The sequence below is a fragment of the Heterodontus francisci genome, chromosome 4, assembly GCF_036365525.1.
Source record: "Heterodontus francisci isolate sHetFra1 chromosome 4, sHetFra1.hap1, whole genome shotgun sequence".
Taxonomy (NCBI): domain Eukaryota; kingdom Metazoa; phylum Chordata; class Chondrichthyes; order Heterodontiformes; family Heterodontidae; genus Heterodontus; species Heterodontus francisci.
In genome coordinates this window covers 46324222-46343430 of record NC_090374.1, presented here as the reverse complement: position 1 = coordinate 46343430, position 19209 = coordinate 46324222, and the positions used below count along the sequence as shown (strand labels likewise).

The window sequence follows — 19209 nt, the reverse complement described above, 5'->3', positions numbered from 1 at the left end:
ACCAGTTTCTGGAAATCCTCCTCCACTTGAAGATTTCAAAGTCACTGGAAGGCAAATATTGATTAACTTTTTCTCATCCTGGAGCTTCAATTATGCCAGTTTCTATTCATCGTAAAGTTGGCTTCCATCATTATGGAAGTCAATATTATGGTACATTGTTGTTCCAGATTAAACTAACCATTTAATATTGATTCTTTCAATACCTAGCCATCTTTCATCTAACCACCTCCCATTGACATTGTTGGCCAGGGGCTGCAAGAAGTACAGAATCTGTTACAAACTGCTGGATAGTTCATGAACTAAAGTAACCTGAGCTCAGACACTGGCCTGTGCTGGTAAAAACCAGTTGGAACTAATTAATTTATGTGACGGACAAGGGAGAGATCACAGGAATAGAGCCTTATTTGGACACTGAGATACCGGGGTCTTTGGGCCTGGGCCAATAAGGAGAAGATACGAACGAGGTGAGCAGGCCTAAACCAACTGGAAAGAAACAGCACAGCTCAAAGAGATAAGAAAGAGAATAAGTATGGAGAATCTTGGGCATAGAGCCAGCAAGAAACTCCGGAGACCAACCATCGCGGAAGTGGAAGACCCTGCGTGAGCAACGCGGCGACGACGCAAAAGAGAACGGAACGCCTGGCCAGCGTCAGCTCTCCCCTTTTTCGGGTATTATCCTTTGTTTTCTGTGACTAGGTCAGGGAAAGGTCAGAGGAACCTAGTGGGTGTGCTTATCGATTCTAGTTAGCTTTGTTATTAACTGTATAACCCAGTTTGAGTTGCATGCTTTTGTCTAACCAAGTATATAAGCCTTATTCTTACATTGTACAACAACGTGAATAAAGTAAATTGATAGTTAAAGAAAGGACTGAGTTTCCTCCTCTTTGTACTAAGCCATTAACTGTAGCCGGTGGATTAGGTGGAGGGTGGCTCTCCTGTAACCCCGATATCCCAAACACCCAGCCTGAGCCTGAATCAAGAGGACTTAGTCCCACGTGATGGCCAGGATCAAGTGGGTGAAGGAAATAAAGGGGCCAAGGGGGAATTGACTCCGCGTCACGGTTTACAACATTCAAAGGCATTACCATCTTTTCCATTCTAAATGATCCTAATGCTACTTTTTCAAAGCATTAAAAAAAAAAAAAAAAGAGCATTTAGAATTAGAACATTACAGCGCTGTATAGGCCCTTCGGCCCTCGATGTTGCGCCGACCTGTGAAACCATCTGACCTACACTATTCCATTTTCATCCATATGTCTATCCAATGACCACTTAAATGCCCTTAAAGTTGGCGAGTCTACGACTGTTGCAGGCAGGGCGTTCCACGCCCCTACTTCTGAGTAAAGAAACTACCTCTGACATCTGTCCTATATCTATCACCCCTCAACTTAAAGCTATGCCCCCTCGTGTTTGCCATCACCATCCGAGGAAAAAGACTCTCACTATCCACCCTATCTAACCCTCTGATTATCTTATATGTCTCTATTAAGTCACCTCTCCTCCTCCTTCTCTCCAACGAAAACAACCTCAAGTCCCTCAGCCTTTCCTCGTAAGACCTTCCCTCCATACCAGGCAACATCCTAGTAAATCTCCTCTGCACCCTTTCCATTGCTTCCACATCCTTCCTATAATGCGGTGACCAGAACTGCACGCAATACTCCAGGTGCGGTCTCACCAGAGTTTTGTACAGCTGCAGCATGACATCGTGGCTCCGAAACTCGATCCCCCTACTAATTAAAGCTAACACACCATATGCCTTCTTTACAGCCCTATTAACCTGGGTAGCAACCTTCAGGGATTTATGCACCTGGACACCAAGATCTCTCTGTTCATCTACACTACCAAGAATCTTCCCATTAGCCCAGTAACTCTGCATTCCTGTTACTCCTTCCAAAGTGAATCACCTCACACTTTTCCGCATTAAACTCCATTTGCCATCTCTCAGCCCAGCTCTGCAGCCTATGTCCCTCTGTACCCTACAACATCCTTCGGCACTATCCACAACTCCACCAACCTTCGTGTCATCCGCAAATTTACTAACCCACCCTTCTACACCCTCTTCCAGGTCATTTATAAAAATGACAAGCAGCAGTGGCCCCAAAACAGATCCTTGCGGTACACCACTAGTAACTAAACTCCAGGATGAACATTTGCCATCAACCACCACCCTCTGTCTTCTTTCAGCTAGCCAATTTCTGATCCAAAGCTCTAAATCACCTTCAACCCCATACTTCCGTATTTTCTGCAATAGCCTACCATGGGGAACCTTATCAAACGCCTTACTGAAATCCATATACACCACATCCACTGCTTTACCCTCATCCACTTGTTTGGTCACCTTCTCGAAAAACTCAATAAGGTTTGTGAGGCACGACCTACCCGTCACAAAACCGTGCTGACTATCACTAATGAATTCATAAACTTGTTAGTTCAAAAACAGGATTATTGCAGTAACATTTACTGAGTTAACCAATTTTCACAATTCGGTTTGAATTTTAGTAAACAGACAATTGTGCAAAGAATCTACAAAGACAACAAATAGTGTCAAGAGCACAAATACTATTCAAGTAGCAGCTAGAGCAATCATGGCTGTTAACTTGCACTCTTTTTTAGAGATGTCTTTCCCTCTCTTCTGCAGATACCAGCAAACTCGAACAGTTTCCAGAATCCCACACTTTAAACAAAACTGACACGTGAATGAACATGTAACAGCCATTCTATTTTTAACCACGGGCAACCAGGTTTCCCAAGCTTTGGGAAATTTGGCAGCTTAAAAGGAGGCAAGAGGAGCTGAATCCATGACATAAATACCTCTGCAGCATTGCTTGGAGGCCAGGAGAAACAAGAGTGCTTCTTTCAGGGCCAGTAAACTAATATCCAGGTTACTATACTCTTTGTACTGAATAAAGGTAGTAGTCTGCGGGTTAAGGTAACTGGAGTTTATTTACGAATGCCCATCATCCACGGCTGCCACTCCAATACTCCTCATAGAAGGCTCTGTACAATCCGTGACATCACATCCTGTAATGATGCTTACACTCAATTTATCTACCTATATATCTACCTAGCAACAACCTATATCACATTATACCACATAAACCACCCCACAGCAATCTGTCAACTGGTTCCCCACCCACCTCCAACCACATGACCATCACGACTGGGATCCTCCCGACCATCCCGCTACCTCACGGAGTTTAGTTTCCACAAACTTAAAATTTTAGATTTTTAAAAAAGTTGAGAATTTTTCCTGCATTAAATACTCAAAGCTGGAACAGATTTAATGAAATAACCGTGTATTAATCTGAGATTTTTATGCTTCAAGATCAGCTCCAGGGGAATTAAATACTTTTTTCTTTTTAAACACTACACAATATTTGATACTTCCAAACCAACAATCTTTTTCCACCCAAGTTCAATCTCTTTGCAACTTATTGTCCATTGTGTGCCAGGGACTTGCACCCATAAGAAAATTAATTAATAGGACAAGTTTAGAATTCACCGTCAACTGATTTCAACTTTGCAGAGACATCAAACATATTGTGTAAAGCTGCAATCTTACTTTGCCTACCTGAGTTAAATAAAAGACTGTCTATTGCAAATATTTAAGTATGTCACTGCTACTTATTCAGTTATTCATTTGCGTAAATTAATTTCATATTTTAAACTTTACAACACAATAGTGGACGCTATTTCGGTCACCAGCAAAACGACATGTTACAGAGGCACAAGATAGTCCAATACATAATAAATTACCAAACACTGTTAACTGTTAGTTTTCCAGACATTACTAAAACCTTTAAGACTGCAAGGCAAGCATTGACCCCCTCAGACTTAGGGAATTGGAACACAACCATAACAATCTGAGCTGAAACAATCTGGGATAAATAGTTCAAAAACTAGCACGCTGCTTAATATAGAAGGTCCAGTATTGAAACTTTTAATTCATATTGTACAACTGAGGTGGGGTCCTGCGACATGTGAACCCAAAAAGGAGTGAATTATTTAAGCCTCATTCTGGTTAATATTTCATTGAGTTATTGAACACTTTATTCACCTTAGACATAACTGCATGAAAATTGTATTTATGGCAGAAAACTTGCACCCAGTGACAATTCAGTGAGGTTGTCACATGTTGGCAGCTGTTGTAGACCAGACAACTGGTGTAATTGTGCAGATTTACAATCAAAAAGATATGGGTTGAAAGGCTGAGAGATTAGAGAAATGGGATTGTTCTCATTAGAGAAGAGAAAGTTAAGGGAAGATTTAATTCGAAATATTCAAAATTATGAGGGGTTTTGATAGAGTAACTGTTTCACTGGCTGGTTCGTTGGTAACTAGGGGACACGATTTAAGATAATTGACAAAAGAACTGGAGAGGAGACGATAATTTTTAAACCTGAAAATTATAATCTGGAATGCACTGCCTGAAAGCATGGTGAAAGCAGATTCAATAGTAACTTTCAAAAGGGAATTGGATATTTAATTGAAAAAGAAAAATTTGCACGGCTACGGGGAAAAAGCAGGGAAGTGGGAGTAATGGATAACACTTTCAAAAATGCACAATGGACAGAATAGCATCCTTCTGTACAAGTATGTGTGATTGGCACTGAACTATACTAATGCACTTCAACTGATGTACTGCAGAATTTTGGCATTCACAGTGTTGGTGAAAACCATCAGTTTAGATATTAGACTAGGTGAAAGACAGTCATATTGAGTTTGAAACTAAATACAGTAAACAAAACTAGAGTAAATCAGCTTGTTGTGCAGTCTAAATCAGGGCTGTAACACATCAAATTAACAGCCATGAAAGCTTCCATTAACAAATCTTGAGCAATTTCAGAATTGCTACAGCACTGGAAAAATCTCCTGTAACACCCCACCTCGTCACTCAAAATAATTTTCTTTATCTTGTTTTCCTGTTTAATGCCACTGCCATCAACAACTCAAACTGTGCTTAGTGTTTAGTGGGTGATATACAGAAGTAACCAATGGCTTATAGAAATAATTTGACCAGCCACCATGAGGTCAACTTCTGAAATAGTTTTCCCTTTAATTTTCCCTTTTCTACATTGGCAAAGCATCTGAGTGTAAGTACTCACCATCAGTAAGAAATAGCTCCCACATAGAAGTATACTGAATTAAATTGCTTTTGGCACTTTTATACGAGTTCAAACGTGTCTTTGAAGGTCATATTGCCTGCAAATCTTAATATCTAAAGTGCTTCATGAAAATTCACTCCACATATTGTACATTGAAAATTTCAACTCTAGCTCATGCACACCATCTTCAACACAGTAAACTGTTTCAGGTGTCAATCTTGGCTCAGTGCTAGCACTCAGACCCAGAGACAAAAGGTCTCGAGTTCAAGCCACACTGTAGAACCTTGAGCACACAATTCAGGCTGATGGTTCAGTCTAGGTACTAAGAGACTGCCGTACTGTCGGAGGTGTAGTCTTTCTGATGAGACGCTAAACAGATATCCTGTCACCCATGTCAGGTGGTTGCTAGAGATCACTTGGCACTATTTGAACAGCAGGGACGTTCTCCCAGTGTCCCAATTAATATTTATCACTGTCAACATCACTAAAATGGATTATGGCCATTTATGTCTTTGCAGTTTTCACACTGCTGTACACAAATTGGATGTTATGTTTCCTTATGTTACAACAATAACTGCATTTCAGAAATACTTAACTGGCTGTAAAGCTTTTTGGGTCAGAGGTTTTGAAAGTTGCTATATAAAATGAAAGCTCTTTCAGTCAGATCAGACCTTAAGAGTTAATCACCACCTGAGAAGTACCATGCACTAGTTTTGTAACCAGAGTCAATTTGCTTCTAAAATTAAAACTTGATCAACTTCCACTACATTTTCTTCGAGATACTTATTATACAATTAGACACACATCGCCAAGCAATGGGAACCATTAACATGATACAACAAATCAAAACAATTTCATTTAGGCTTTCCATAATGAACTGACTTGCCCAGGTGAGTCATGCTGAACATGAATGAAAATACTTTGCACACTGCATCAGTTTACAAAGGAAATGCACAATTAATAAGCTTAAGTCTTGCATTTACGAGAAACAATACTGATACAGTAGCGAGAAAGCAAAGAGTATACATCAGCATTGTTCTCACCAATTTGTGCAGAACAGTTATTAATTCAAATTTGTAGAGGCTATGAAAAGTATGTCAAATGACAAAGTCCAGGAAAAAATGCTTACAGCAATGAGTCAACAATATGCAAATGTAACACCCTTATTCAAGAAAGGGTGTCCTCGGACAGTCCTAGCAACTACAGGCCTGTTAGTTTATCAGTGGTGGGTAAGGTTTCAGAAATAATAAACAGGAAAAAAATAAATCAACACACACTTGGAGAGGTTCAAGTTAATTAAGGACGGATTTGTAAAAGGCAATCAGACTTGACTAATCTAACTGAATTTTCTGATGAAGTAACAGAGAAGGTTGATGAAGGGAATGCAGTGGATGGTTTTTATATGGATTTGAAGAGGTAGCACATTAAAGGCTGGTTAACAAAATTGAGATTCATGAAATAGGAGGGTCAGTGTACAATTCGATAAAAATTGGCTTAAGGACAGAAAACAGTGAGTAAATGGGTGTTTTTCTAGACTGGAAGATGGTAAACAGTGGTGTTTCTGTCCATCTGCTCTGTCCAGACCCCTCATGATTTTGAATACCTCTATCAAATCACTTCTCAGCCTTCTCTTCGCCAAGGAAAACAGTCCTAACTTCTCCAATCTATCTTCATAACTGAAATTCCTCATCCCTGGAACCATTCTTGTGAATCATTTCTGTACTCTCTGTAATGCCCTCAAGTCTTTCCTAAAGTGCGGCACCCAGAACTGGACAAACTAGTGTCTTATACAAGTTCAATACAACTTCCTTGCTCTTGTACTCTAATTCCCAAAGACAATGGCTTTGATCCTTCTAATATTTAATTGGGGAAAATTTCTGTTCATCCAATATTGGATGTCAGAAAAGCAGCGTGACACATCAAGGGCAGTGGAGGAGTCGAGAGGGGTTGTGGTCAGGTAGAGTTGGGTGTTGTCAGCATACATGTGGATCATCTGAAAATGGTCATATCGCCAAAAATGTAGTTTCATGTTGGCGAAAAATATCACCATTCACAAGAGTGCCTGGTAAGTCAACTAAATATGGCAGATGAGCTTTTTATTTACCAAGATAAAATGAATTGCATTTACACAGCCAATTATCCCCAAGTAAAAGTATAAATGCATACAAGATAGAATTTATTCCCTAAACCTCTCTGCATCTCCCTTTAAGACACCACTTAAAAAAGGTACCTCACACCCATCCTAATATCTCGACATGGCTCAGTAATTGACCATAGCTCTTGTGAACTGCTTCAGGGAATTTTATTATGTTAAAGGATCTACCTAAATACGAATTGTTATAGTAGAAATAGACCATTGCACCATGAGCTGCAGAGCCAAAAAAATTACTGAAATGGAAATGAGAAAATAACCATTGGGGGGAGGGGGGGGGGGGGGGTGAAAAGAGAAGGGGATGGCAATCAGTAGAGCTGTTGTGTTTCAGCATTCCAAAGCACAGAAATATATTTTATTGACTGTACAGTGAGTGTGTGAGTGGGTGCAATTTCAGCTACAGGGCAGCAATTAAGGTGGATACAATGTTGATAAGTTTTCCAGTTTAAGCTTCTTCTCATATTCCCACAGCAGTATCACTACAGTAGTTCAGGCACCATCCAAACCCTCTGAATTAAGTAATGACAGATTCTCTCATTAAAAACAAAGTGACAAGAACTATCCTTCTTGCCCTCATTATACAATAAAATAAAATGAATTGGAAAACACGATAAGTAGTCCTAGAGACGGTGAGGCTGTGGGAAATTATAAAAAAAAAAGGAAAGAGCAGTTTTAAAAGGGAAAAAATGAAGATTAAAGTTGTATTTAGATTACAAATGAAACAAAGATCTTTAGTTAAGGATTGCTACAACCAGGTGAAAAGGGGTCTAGGGGTTCTCTCTCAGCCTTTGCCTGGTTTACCTACAACAGGGATTCATTTTAAAACACTGTTTTAGCTCCCCCTCAGTGAATCCTTGTTCACTGCTCCAATTGTAAGGCAAAGAAATCAAACAGGTTTCCTTGGATTTAAGCAGGAAAGGTAGAAGTTTATTAATCTTCAACTCTAATCCGGTTAATAGCTATGAATATGCAACACGACCATGCTAGCATGCACATGCGATAAACAAACGCAGATAGAGACAGAAAAAGTACAAGGAATAAAGGGAAATGTTTGTGGCAATATCTGGCAGTTACAGTCCTTTAAGTTCAATGTGGAATCTTCAGTTACCAGTAAGTCTTGCAATTCATTGGGGCCCAGTTCACGCTTCAACTTGTTCTGATGTAGGAGTCGTTTCTCTCGAAGTTTACATGTCTTCCGAAGGTCCAGTGGCTAGGGAGAAAGAGAGAGAGACAGCCAGGCAAGAGACTTGCTCGTTTCAGCTTCAGTTGTACACTGCCTTCTGGGTCTTTCTCTGTGGCACAATTAAAAAAAAAAAACCCAGGTTGCCCAGATAAGTCATGTGACTAGCGCCTTATTTGGAAGTCTCTCTTGTAGTTTATGGATTGAATTACCTTAGCAGTCTCTGGAACGTGCTTCCTTACACCTTCAATGTCTGGTGATCAAAATCCATTTGGGTTAACTGGAGCATGGAATAGCCCTTTGTCTCCACAAGCAGCATCTCTTCCTATGTAAATGTCCTTCCAGCCCAGTGTCTGGTGATTTTCAAACAAGTCATTTCTTCACTCCAGCAACAGTTTAAAATCAATGTTCATATGACAAAATTAATATGCCTCATTCTTGGCAGGTGGGGGTCTGCATGACCGGATGTTCAATCTTGCACCACTTGTCAAATTAAAACATATTAAAAGCTTTTCTTTTTAACAATGATTTACAATTGTAAATTGCCCCTAGTGTAGGTAGGTGGTAGGGAATATGGGATTACTGTAGGGTTAGTATAAATGGGTGGTTGTTGGTCAGCACAGACTCGGTGGGCCAAAGGGCCTGTTTCAGTGCTGTATCTCTAAATAAAAAAATAATGCTAAGCCTACTGTCTGTTGCAGTGCACCAGGAAATGATTCAAATGAATATACATTCCAATTTAGAAATTAAGCTCATTGTATATTGTTAGTCTTCATATTAGATTTTGCACTATTAGAGTTCAAATTACTGTACCTTAATCATCTTAAATGCTGAATATACTGAGTGTACAATATAAGTTTCAGTTGGATACTCATAAGAGCACAAGAAATAGGAGCAGGAGTGCATTGGTCAATATGTTCAATCGCTGATCTTCCATTCCACCTTCCCACACTATCTCCATATTCCTTAATATCCAAAAATCTATCATCTCTATCTTGAATATGTTCAGCAACTATATGTGCATCTACAACCCTCTTGGGTAGAGAATTCCAAAGGTTCACAACCCTTTTCAGTGAAGAAATTTCTCCTCATCTCAATCCCCTGATCCCAGCAACCAGTCCAGGAATTCTTTGTTGCATTCCTTCCAAGGCAAGTATATCCTTCTTTAGGTAAGAAGAAACGTCTTCACAGAAATCCAGTTGTGGTCTCACCAATGCCATAAACAACTGCAATTAAGACTTCTTCACTCTTAGCCTGTTACAAAAGGATTAGAATACAAAATACGATTTGTTTTCCTAATTGCTCGATACATCTGCAAGCTTTGTTATTTATGTAGAAGGACATCCAAGTCCCTTTGAATACCAACATTTCCCAGTTTCTCACCATTTAAAAAGAGTTCTGCTTTTCTATTTTCTTTCCAAAGTGGATAACTTCACACTTCCCCACATTATATTCCATCTGCCATGTTCTTGCCCATTCACTCAACTTGTCTATATCCCTTTAAAACCTCTTTGCCTTCTCCTCAGTTACTTTCCCACCCAACTTCATATCAGCAAACTTGCATACAATACACTGATCAACACCCACCCCCATCCCCCCCCCCCCCAATCTAAGTAAAAACAGAAAATGCTGGACATACTCAGCAGGCCAGGGAGCATCTGTGGAGAGAGAAACAAAGTTAATGCTTCAGGTCAATAACCTATCAGAACTGAGAAAACAGAAATGTAATAGGTTTTAAGCAAGGGGTGGGGGTGGGGGAAGAGAACAAAAAAGGGAAGGACTGTGATAGAGTGGAAGACAGGGGAGATTAAATGACGGCCCACAGCGCCTCATGGATGCCCAGTTTTGGGGAGGTGGTGGCATAGTGATATTGTCACTGGACTAGTAACCCCGGGGTACTGCTCTGGGGACATGGGTTCGAAACCCACCTCAGCAGAAGGTGGAATTTGAATTCAATTGATAAATCTGGAATTAAAAAAGCTAATCTAATGATGGCTGTGAAACCATTGTTGATTGTTGTAAAAACCCATCTGGTTCACTAATGTCCTTTAGGGATGGGAATCTGCTGTCCTTACTTGGTCTGGCCTACATGTGCCTCCAGACCCACAGCAATCCGGTTGACTCTTACATGCCCTCTGAAATAGCCTAGCAAGCCACTCAGTTGTATCTAACCGCTACAAAGTCAATAAGGATTGAAACTGGACGGACCACTCGGCATCAACTGAGACACTGGAAACAGCAACTGCAACCCCAGCCCCGTCAACCCTGCAAAGTCCTCCTTCCTAACATCTGGGGGCATGTGCCAAAGTTGGGAGAGCTGTCGCATAGACTAGTCAAGCAGAAGTCTGACAATCAAACTCTCAGAAATCATACCTCACAATGTATCAGACACCACAGTCACCATCCCAGTCCCACTGACAGGACAGTCCCACCAGAGGTGGTGATACAGGGGCATACAGTCAGGAGGGAGTTGCCCTCAAGATCAACTCTGGACCCCAAGTAGTCTCATGGCATCAGGTCAAACATGGGCAAGGAAGTCTCCTGCTGATTACCACCTACCTTCCCCCTTCAGCTGATGAAGCAGTACTGCATGTTGAGCACCACTTGGATGAAGCACTGAGGGTGGCAAGGGAGCAGAATGGACTCTGGGTGGGGGACTTCAATGTCCATCAAGAGTGGCTCAGTAGCACCATTACTGACCGAGCCCTAAATGACAGCAGCTAGACTGGGTCTGTGACAGGTGGTGAGGGAACCAATAAGAGGGAAAAACCTACTTGACCTTGTCCTCACCAATCTGCCTGTCGCAGATGCATCTGTCCATGACGGTACTGGCAGGACTGACCACCGCACAGTCCTTGTAGAGCCCAAGTCCTGTCTTCATATTTTAAGCATACCCTGAATCGTATTGTGTGGCAGTACCACCGTGCTAAATGGGATAGATCTAGCAATGCAAAACTGTGCATCCATGAGGTGCTGTGGGCTTCAGCAGCCATAGAATTGTACTCAACCACGATCTGTAACCTCATGGCCCTCCATATCCCCCACTCTACCATTATCAAGCCAGGGATCAACCCTGGTTCAAAGAAGAGTGCAGGAGGGCATGCCAGGAGCAGCATCAGGCAGACCTCAAAATGGAGGTGTCAACCTGGTGAAGCTGCAACCCAGGACTACTTATGTGCCAAACAGCATAAGCAGCATGCAATAGTCAGGGCTAAGCGAACCCACAATCAACAGATCAGATCTAAACTCTGCAGTCCTGTCACATCTAGAGTTGAATGGTGGACAGTTAAACAATTAATTGGAGGAGGTGGCTCCACAAATAACCCCATCCTCAATGATGGGGGAGACCAGAACAAGTGTAAAAGATGAGGCTGAAGCATTTGCAACAATCTTCATCCAGAAGTGCTAAGTGGATGATCCACCTCAGCCTCCTCCTGAAGTCCCCAGCATCACAGATGCCAATCTTCAGCCAATTCGATTCACTCCACATGATATCAAGAAACTGAAGGTGCTGCATACCGCAAAGGCTATGGGCGCTGACAACATTCCAGCAATAGTACTGAAGACCTGTGCTCCAGAACTTGCTGCACTCCTAGCCAAGCTGTTCCATTACAGCTACAACACTGGCATCTACCCAATAATGTGGAAAGTTGCCCAGGTGTGTCCTGTACACAAAAAGCAGGACAAATCTAACCCAGCCAATTATCTCTCGATCAGTAAAGCGATGGAAGGAGTCATTGACAGTGCTATCAAGCGGCACTTGCTTACCAACAACCTGCTGGCACAGTGACGCTCAGTTTGGGTTCTGCCAGGGCCACTCAGCCCCTGACCTCGGTCCTGCCTTGGTTCAAACATGAACAAGAGAGCTGAACTCAAGAGGTGAGGTGAGAGTGAGTGCCCTTGACATTAAGGCAGAATTTGACTGAGTATGACATCAAGCAACCCTAGCAAAACTGGAGTCAATGGGAATCAGGGGGAAAACTCTCTGCTAGTTGGAGTCATAGTGCAAAGGAAGATGGTTGTGGTTGTTGGAGGTCAATCATCTCAGCTCCAGGACATTACTGCAAGAGTTCCTCAGGGTAGTGTCCTAGGCCCAATCATCTTCAGCTGCTTCATCGTAACGTCAGAAGTGGGGATGTTTGCGCAACGTTCAGCGCCATTTGCAACTCCTCAGAAAGCAAAGCAGTCCGTGTAGAAATGTAGCAAGACCTGGACAATATCCAGGCTTGGGCTGATAAGTGGCAAGTAACATTCATGCCATACAAGTGCCAGACAAAGACCATCTCCAACAAGAGAGAATCTAACCATCTCCCCTTGACATTCAATGGCATTACAATTGCTGAAATGCCCATGATCAACATCCTGGGGAGTTACCATTGACCAGAAACTGAACTGGAGTAGCCATATAAATACAATGTCTACAAGAGCAGGTCAGAAGCTAGGAATAGTATGGAGAGTAACTGACCTCCTGATTCCCCAAAGCCTGTCCACCATCTACAAGGCACAAGTCAGGAGTGAGATAGAATGCTCTCCACTTGCCTGGATGGGTGCAGCTCCAACAGCACTCAAGAAGCTAGACCATCCAGGACAAAGCAGCCCACTTGATTGGCACCCCATCCACAAACATTCACTCCCTCCACCACCAACATACAGTGGCAGCAGTGGGTACTATCTACAAGATGCACTGCAGCAACGCACAAAGGCTCCTTAGACAGCACCTTCCAAAACCACCCCTACCACCTCGAAGGACAATGGCAGCAGATGCATGGGAACACCACTACTTGCAAGTTCCCCTCCCAACCACACATCATCCTGACTTGGAACTATAATCGCTGTTCCTTCACTGTTGCTGGGTCAAAATCCTGGAACTCCCTATCCCACATTGACCACAGTGGTTCAAGGCAGCAGCTCACCACCACCTTCTCAAGGGCAATAAGAGATCAGCAATAAATGCTGACCTAGCCAGTGACGCCCACATCCCATGAATGAATTAAAATGTTCATGGTGTAATGCCATAGGAAGTTTTAATGGGACTGTCGTGCAGGCCCCCACCTGCCAAGAATGAGGCACATATATTTCACCACATGGGCATTAAATTTTAAAATTACTAGGAAGAAAAGAAGGCCTATTACAAGGGGTTGCCAAGCCCCTGGCTGGAAAAACATTTTTGTCATACTAGCAGTGTTGGACCAAAGGAACCAGTCCCTGCTCCAATACACAGAAGAGACCTGGTCAAACCAGTCAGTCACGTGACCACAAGCTGGCCAACTAGGGGAGTTTTAAATTGGAGAAACAGTGTTAGAGAGAAAGCAGTTTGCTCCTGGACTGAAAAGACCTCTCGTAGCTGGCTTGCTGCCGCCTCTCCAGTCTGCTTCCATCTCTTTCTCACGGAACTGAAGACCCATTGAAGACACATGACCCCCAAGAGAAAAGATTCCTAGTGAACAAGGTTTAACAAGAATACTGGGCCCCAACAAAAAGCAAGGTTACCTACAAGCAAGGACTCTACAACAAGCTCAAAGCACAGTAACAAACCCCCTTCAGAGATTGCCTCAAACTTTTTCACTTTATTTTTCTTCTGCTCTTTTCTTTCTCTATTTGCATGTGCGTATCGTGTATGCATGCTAGTGGACGCGGTGTGTATCCATAGGCATTAACTGAATTAGAGTTTAAGTTTAATAAATTTCACTTTTCTTCTTTAAACTTCAGAAAGCCTGCTTGTGCTCATTTCTTTGCCTTATAATTGGAAAGCTGGAAACAAGGATTCACCAAGGGGGAGCTAAAATACAGTGTGTTTAAAATTAAACCCTGTTACAATAAGACCAGATGAAGGCTAACAGGGACCCCTAGACACCTTTCTCACCTGATCATAACAGGGACAAGTAAAGAAACAAAAAGATGTGTCCAGTGGAGGTGTGAATGGCAAAATGATAGCTCCTGTTCAAAAGCAAAAGGGAAAAATGAAAGGAAAACCTAAACCTGCAAAGGAGGATACAAAAATGGGATCAGAGATTATGGTCTGATGCTGATGAGGCCAAATGGCTGCAAAGTGCCTAATTGAAAGCTGTTCATGGAGTTTACATTGAGCTTCACTGGAACACTGCATGAGGCAGGGGACAGAGAGGTCAGCGTGAGAGCAAGGTGGAGAATGAAAACGACAGGTGACGAAGCTCAGGTCACGCTTGCGGACTGAATGGAGGCATTCCACAAAGTGGTCACCCAATCTGCTTTTAGTCTTTTATAATCTGCCTGACCTGCTGAGCATTTCCGGCATTTATTTCAGATTTTCAGCCTCTGCAGTATTTTGCTTTTGCGTCTTTAGCTCCTCATCCAAGTCATTGATATAGATTGTAAATAGCTGAGGCCTAAGAATTGATCCTTGCGGTACCCCACTATTCACAGCCTATCAACCCAAAAATAGCCTGTTTATTCCTATCCTTATGTTTTCAGTCCATTGTCCAAACCTCAATCCATGCTAATATACTTTCCCCCTATCCCATGAGCCCTAATTTTGTGTATAACCTTAACGAATGAGTTTCGCAAATCCAAATACGCCACATCCACTGGTTCTCCCTCATCTACCCTGCTAGATAAATCAATGTAAATAAATACAACTAAGACAGCTGATTTTGTGAACAATCCAAGTAACAGATTTGAAGTCTTAGTTTCAAGACCTTTAAACCACTTCCTTTAAAGCGCTAAAATTTTAAAAGCACACAGACAAGTTGATGTGCTGGAGATGAGTTCTTCAGTTAGGCACTAGAGAATTTGATGACTTATTTGCTAAGAAACAAAAACATTCCGCTGCAGCAAACAAAACAGTTAAACTGTAAAACATGTACATTGTTCACTATGTTTTTAGTAAAAGCCTGACTTACATCTGCAAGTGTTGATTGCACATTAACGAATTAAATGGAAAATAAAAGTCTGCACAAAGTATACTCTTCAAAATAACAAGATGCTTAACAACCACCACCACCTTGGGTCCTGTACCTTCCACAAGAAAATATGCAGCTGTCTCCATACATATCAATTCCATTAGGATTATTAATCTATACATGACTTCCTAACTCATATGTATTTCATAACTAGGCAGCCTACAGCAGAACTACAAAGGAGATCTCATCATAAATAAAAACAGAAACTCTTGAAAAAATACACCTGCTAATATCTGAACAGAAAATACAAGATAATGTTTCAGACCTGGAAACAGGAAGATCAGCGATCTCCTTTCTAAGATCGAACAAAAAGATTCTGTAAAGAGTTTACATACCTTACAGCACCTAGTAAGAAGCAAGACCTGACATATTTAACTTACTTCAAAAGCTGACAGACCAGTCATGCATTTCTAGCATTTTCTGTTTACCTTGGCAATTTTTTTTTTGCTTCATTTCCCAAGGAGTTCTCAGCTGTTGAGTGATTTCCATCACCAGGCAGAGTCGATTGATTTTCACAGAAAGTGGCAACTTTATGGATGCTATTGTCCAGAGGATAGCATAGATAACACAAGCAGAATGCATGTTAATTTCGATGATCAGAAGATTTCATCCAACTGTGGGATGATCTGAAGACACTGGACAGAAGGATGACTAATAGCAGCCTCCCTACCTGAAGCACATCAGAATAGCACACCAGTCATCTCCTTATAGTTTAAGGGACTGTGAACATTGAATGACTGTCTCTTTCCTCCACCACCCAGTTACCTTATGGGAGCAATGCCATTATGTACAACCATTTGGCAAATCCATAAATGTGATGGCCAAAACTTGTGAAGATAGAACCCATCTAACCTGTAGTCACCAGAAGTCTTTGAGTAAGTAGTGCGGCAAGACTTAGCACAAAATACATTGGATTAATTATCAGATAGGGGTAAAGATTAGTCCATTTATCCAACAAAATGCATTCCTCCACTGCATAAAGCAGGTTGGTTTTAGCTCCACAGAAAACAATAGAAAGATTATTGCTCTTACAAAATAGAGAGAGGAAAATAAATTGATACACAAAAAAAATCCACTGGTGTGAAAAATTTCTTCACCAGTCCTGAAAACTTATCTTAAAAGCAATGTTGGAGAATGTGCCATTTTGATGGCAAACACAAAAATGTAGTCTGCTCATTGAGAAAGCCTCAGGTGGTGACACAGAAAAAGGTAAAAAGTCCACTTGGAACTTTTAACCTGCCCACATATATTCCCAGCACAAGTATAATTTGTGCAGACCATTCAATGACAAATTGCAGAAGAGCTTAATAATTCATGGGTGGAGTTGTGATTTAACTCATGCTCACTCACTAAGCCACACTTCTCACTACAGTAGAAGTTATGCAAAAAAATTCAACAGTTGTAACTATGTCGCATTAAGAAAAACAAACCACTTCACAAGTTTCAAAACCAGTGTGATTTGTTATGACAAATAGCAGTTATTAACTGGTACGAAGACACACAGAATGACCATGAGAATTTCAAACGCAGAGATTATAAAATCTGGAATACAAACATGTGCACACTAAATTTCACAAGTCATGCTCGTTGTCTTGAATGTTTCCTTTATTTTGGCTTTCAAGCTTCAGAAATTAGTCATAGAACCTATTCCAGAGCTACTAACCTAAAATTAATGCAGAATTTGAGCTCTATAAACACACAAAAATGTTCATCGACTCAGATTATGACCAAATATTTAAAACATAATCTAATTTGGTTTTATGACAACAAATCTTTCATCTAGATTTAAATTAAATGCCAGGTGATAAAAAAAATTTTAAATAAAATTACTTAAGTTTTACTGAGAATTTAGGAAAATCAACACACTAAATCCAAACATCATTGAATTATAAGATGTTACAGTACCTTTTCATCCTTGACTGAAAATTAAAGTCAAAAAATGTTTTCAGAAAGTGCTTCCTTTTGAAAAATATGACATAAATGTACTGAGTAGCTAGCATTCATAATGCTGCTTGACAGACTGTTATTACATAATAAAGGCAGCAGGAGTCTAGCTGATTTTTGCCATGTAGGGTCCCAGATCTCTAGAACAATACAAGGGTCTCAAACGAAGAGGATTTGGGATTTTTTAAAAAATAAAAATATTTTGATATTTAGGTTCTGCTTAAGCACAATGTTTTAACTCAAGTCTTTACCAGAGAACAATTATACATCCATTATTTTAAAGAAACCGTCACCATAGTCTTGATTCAGTGCAGCGAATACTTAGAACACACAAGTTTTAAAGAGCTCCGGACCCTCACATCACGCAAGGGCTGTTGTACACGGTCACAATTTAAGGAGGAAATTCAGGCCTGATCAAATTACGGGAATGCAGTTTTTAAAGTTTCTCAGGTCAAAGTCCAGCTAATTTTCAAACTTCAAATTATTTTAATGTCACATCTTAAATGTGCACTATGACTTCGCAGGATTAACGCCGCTAAACACAGCTCATTGCTTCCTCTGACTTTTGTAGCAAGACTGTACGACCAATATTTAAAATTGTATTAATTTAAAGCAGGGGAAAGCAGCTATCAGCTTGAGAGGGTTCTGTAACTGATCCTCGTCCATAGCAGTAGTGTCAAGCACTCGAAACACTCGCGTCAGCAACCTGATATTAACCTGAAAGCAACATTAGATATTGAAACTCAATCGCGGGGGGGAACAGAGAAACGGGGCTGACTCGACCCACCACAAGTGCAAAGTGCCGCTTTTTATCTTCGATACGTTAGACAGCAGTAGGGAACGGAATGTCTCACCCCATTTTTTTTCCTCCTGATGAAGACACACCAATTCTCCGCCTGCTGGGAACGCTTCTCGTTTTATTGCGTTAATGATGGAGATGATACCGAGACCCAGGCTCTCTAGACTAGCTCAGAAAGACATCGAAGTCGTTAATTTCGTTCCCATACGAGAGGGAGCGGGAGCAAGAGCTGCGACCACGGCTAACCTCGTTAGTCCTCCAGACCCCTTTCGCTGCGAGTGCCTGGAGGTGGAAGAGGGAATGGGGGAGGGAGGGGGGCGGTCGCCGATTGCGGCCAGCGGCTGTAAAAGCAAAGCAGAGGGAAGGAGCGACGACGCGAGGTTGCCGCAGCAGCCGGGTCAAGATTCCAATCACACCACGTTCCAACCGCTACGTTCCATTGCTTTGTCGGTGAAGCTCCAGCTCCAATCCCATTCACCTCATCACACTCCAGCACTTATGTCCGTCCATCCTCCGTGCGCCGGACCTTTAAATAAACGTCAGCGCGTCACGGCGTAACGCCGTCACCCACCTCTGACTCGCCCGCCTCGTTCCGGGCTCGGCCTGACGTCAAAGCACAGCAATTATACGATGACGTGAGGATTGTTCCCCACACTTACAGCTAATTATACACACAGCATCCTGTAATTTAAAATGCCCTAGTTTGGTTGAAGAGCCACCCACCACAGCATCCTCGGTGGTTTAGACGGCACAACAGGAAGTTAGGACATTGGCAAGGATAATGAAGTTTCAAATAGAAAACTAACTGTTTTTATCTACTCACAAATCTTTGAATGGGGAACATTAGAATGTGCAATGGTCGCTGGATTATATTGGTTTATCTTGGACTGCACGTACAACTTTAATTTCCATAAACAGTACAAAAAATGCAGCTCAAATTTATTTATTTCCAGTACATTTGTCACACTTTTTTGCTAACCTATACAAAACAAACCAGAATTACACTCTGGTTACATCCTTGCGGATCAATGTTCTTATTTCCCTTAATCCGTGTATCTTCTCTCTGCCCATTTTGGTCTCCTGACATACAG

The 19209-nt window shown here is 41.5% G+C and overlaps 1 protein-coding gene across 1 annotated transcript in view; it reads right to left on the bottom strand.

Moving 5' to 3' along the window:
* The window catches only part of homer1b (homer scaffold protein 1b), a 105528-nt gene extending 86885 nt beyond the window's left edge, over window positions 1–18643 (bottom strand). The window contains exon 1 of the mRNA XM_068029459.1: window positions 18174–18643. Within this exon, the coding sequence (XP_067885560.1) occupies window positions 18174–18178 (5 nt within the window). The 5' untranslated portion in view covers window positions 18179–18643. The remainder of the gene's footprint in view (window positions 1–18173) is intronic.
* Window positions 18644–19209: the final 566 nt, after the last annotated feature.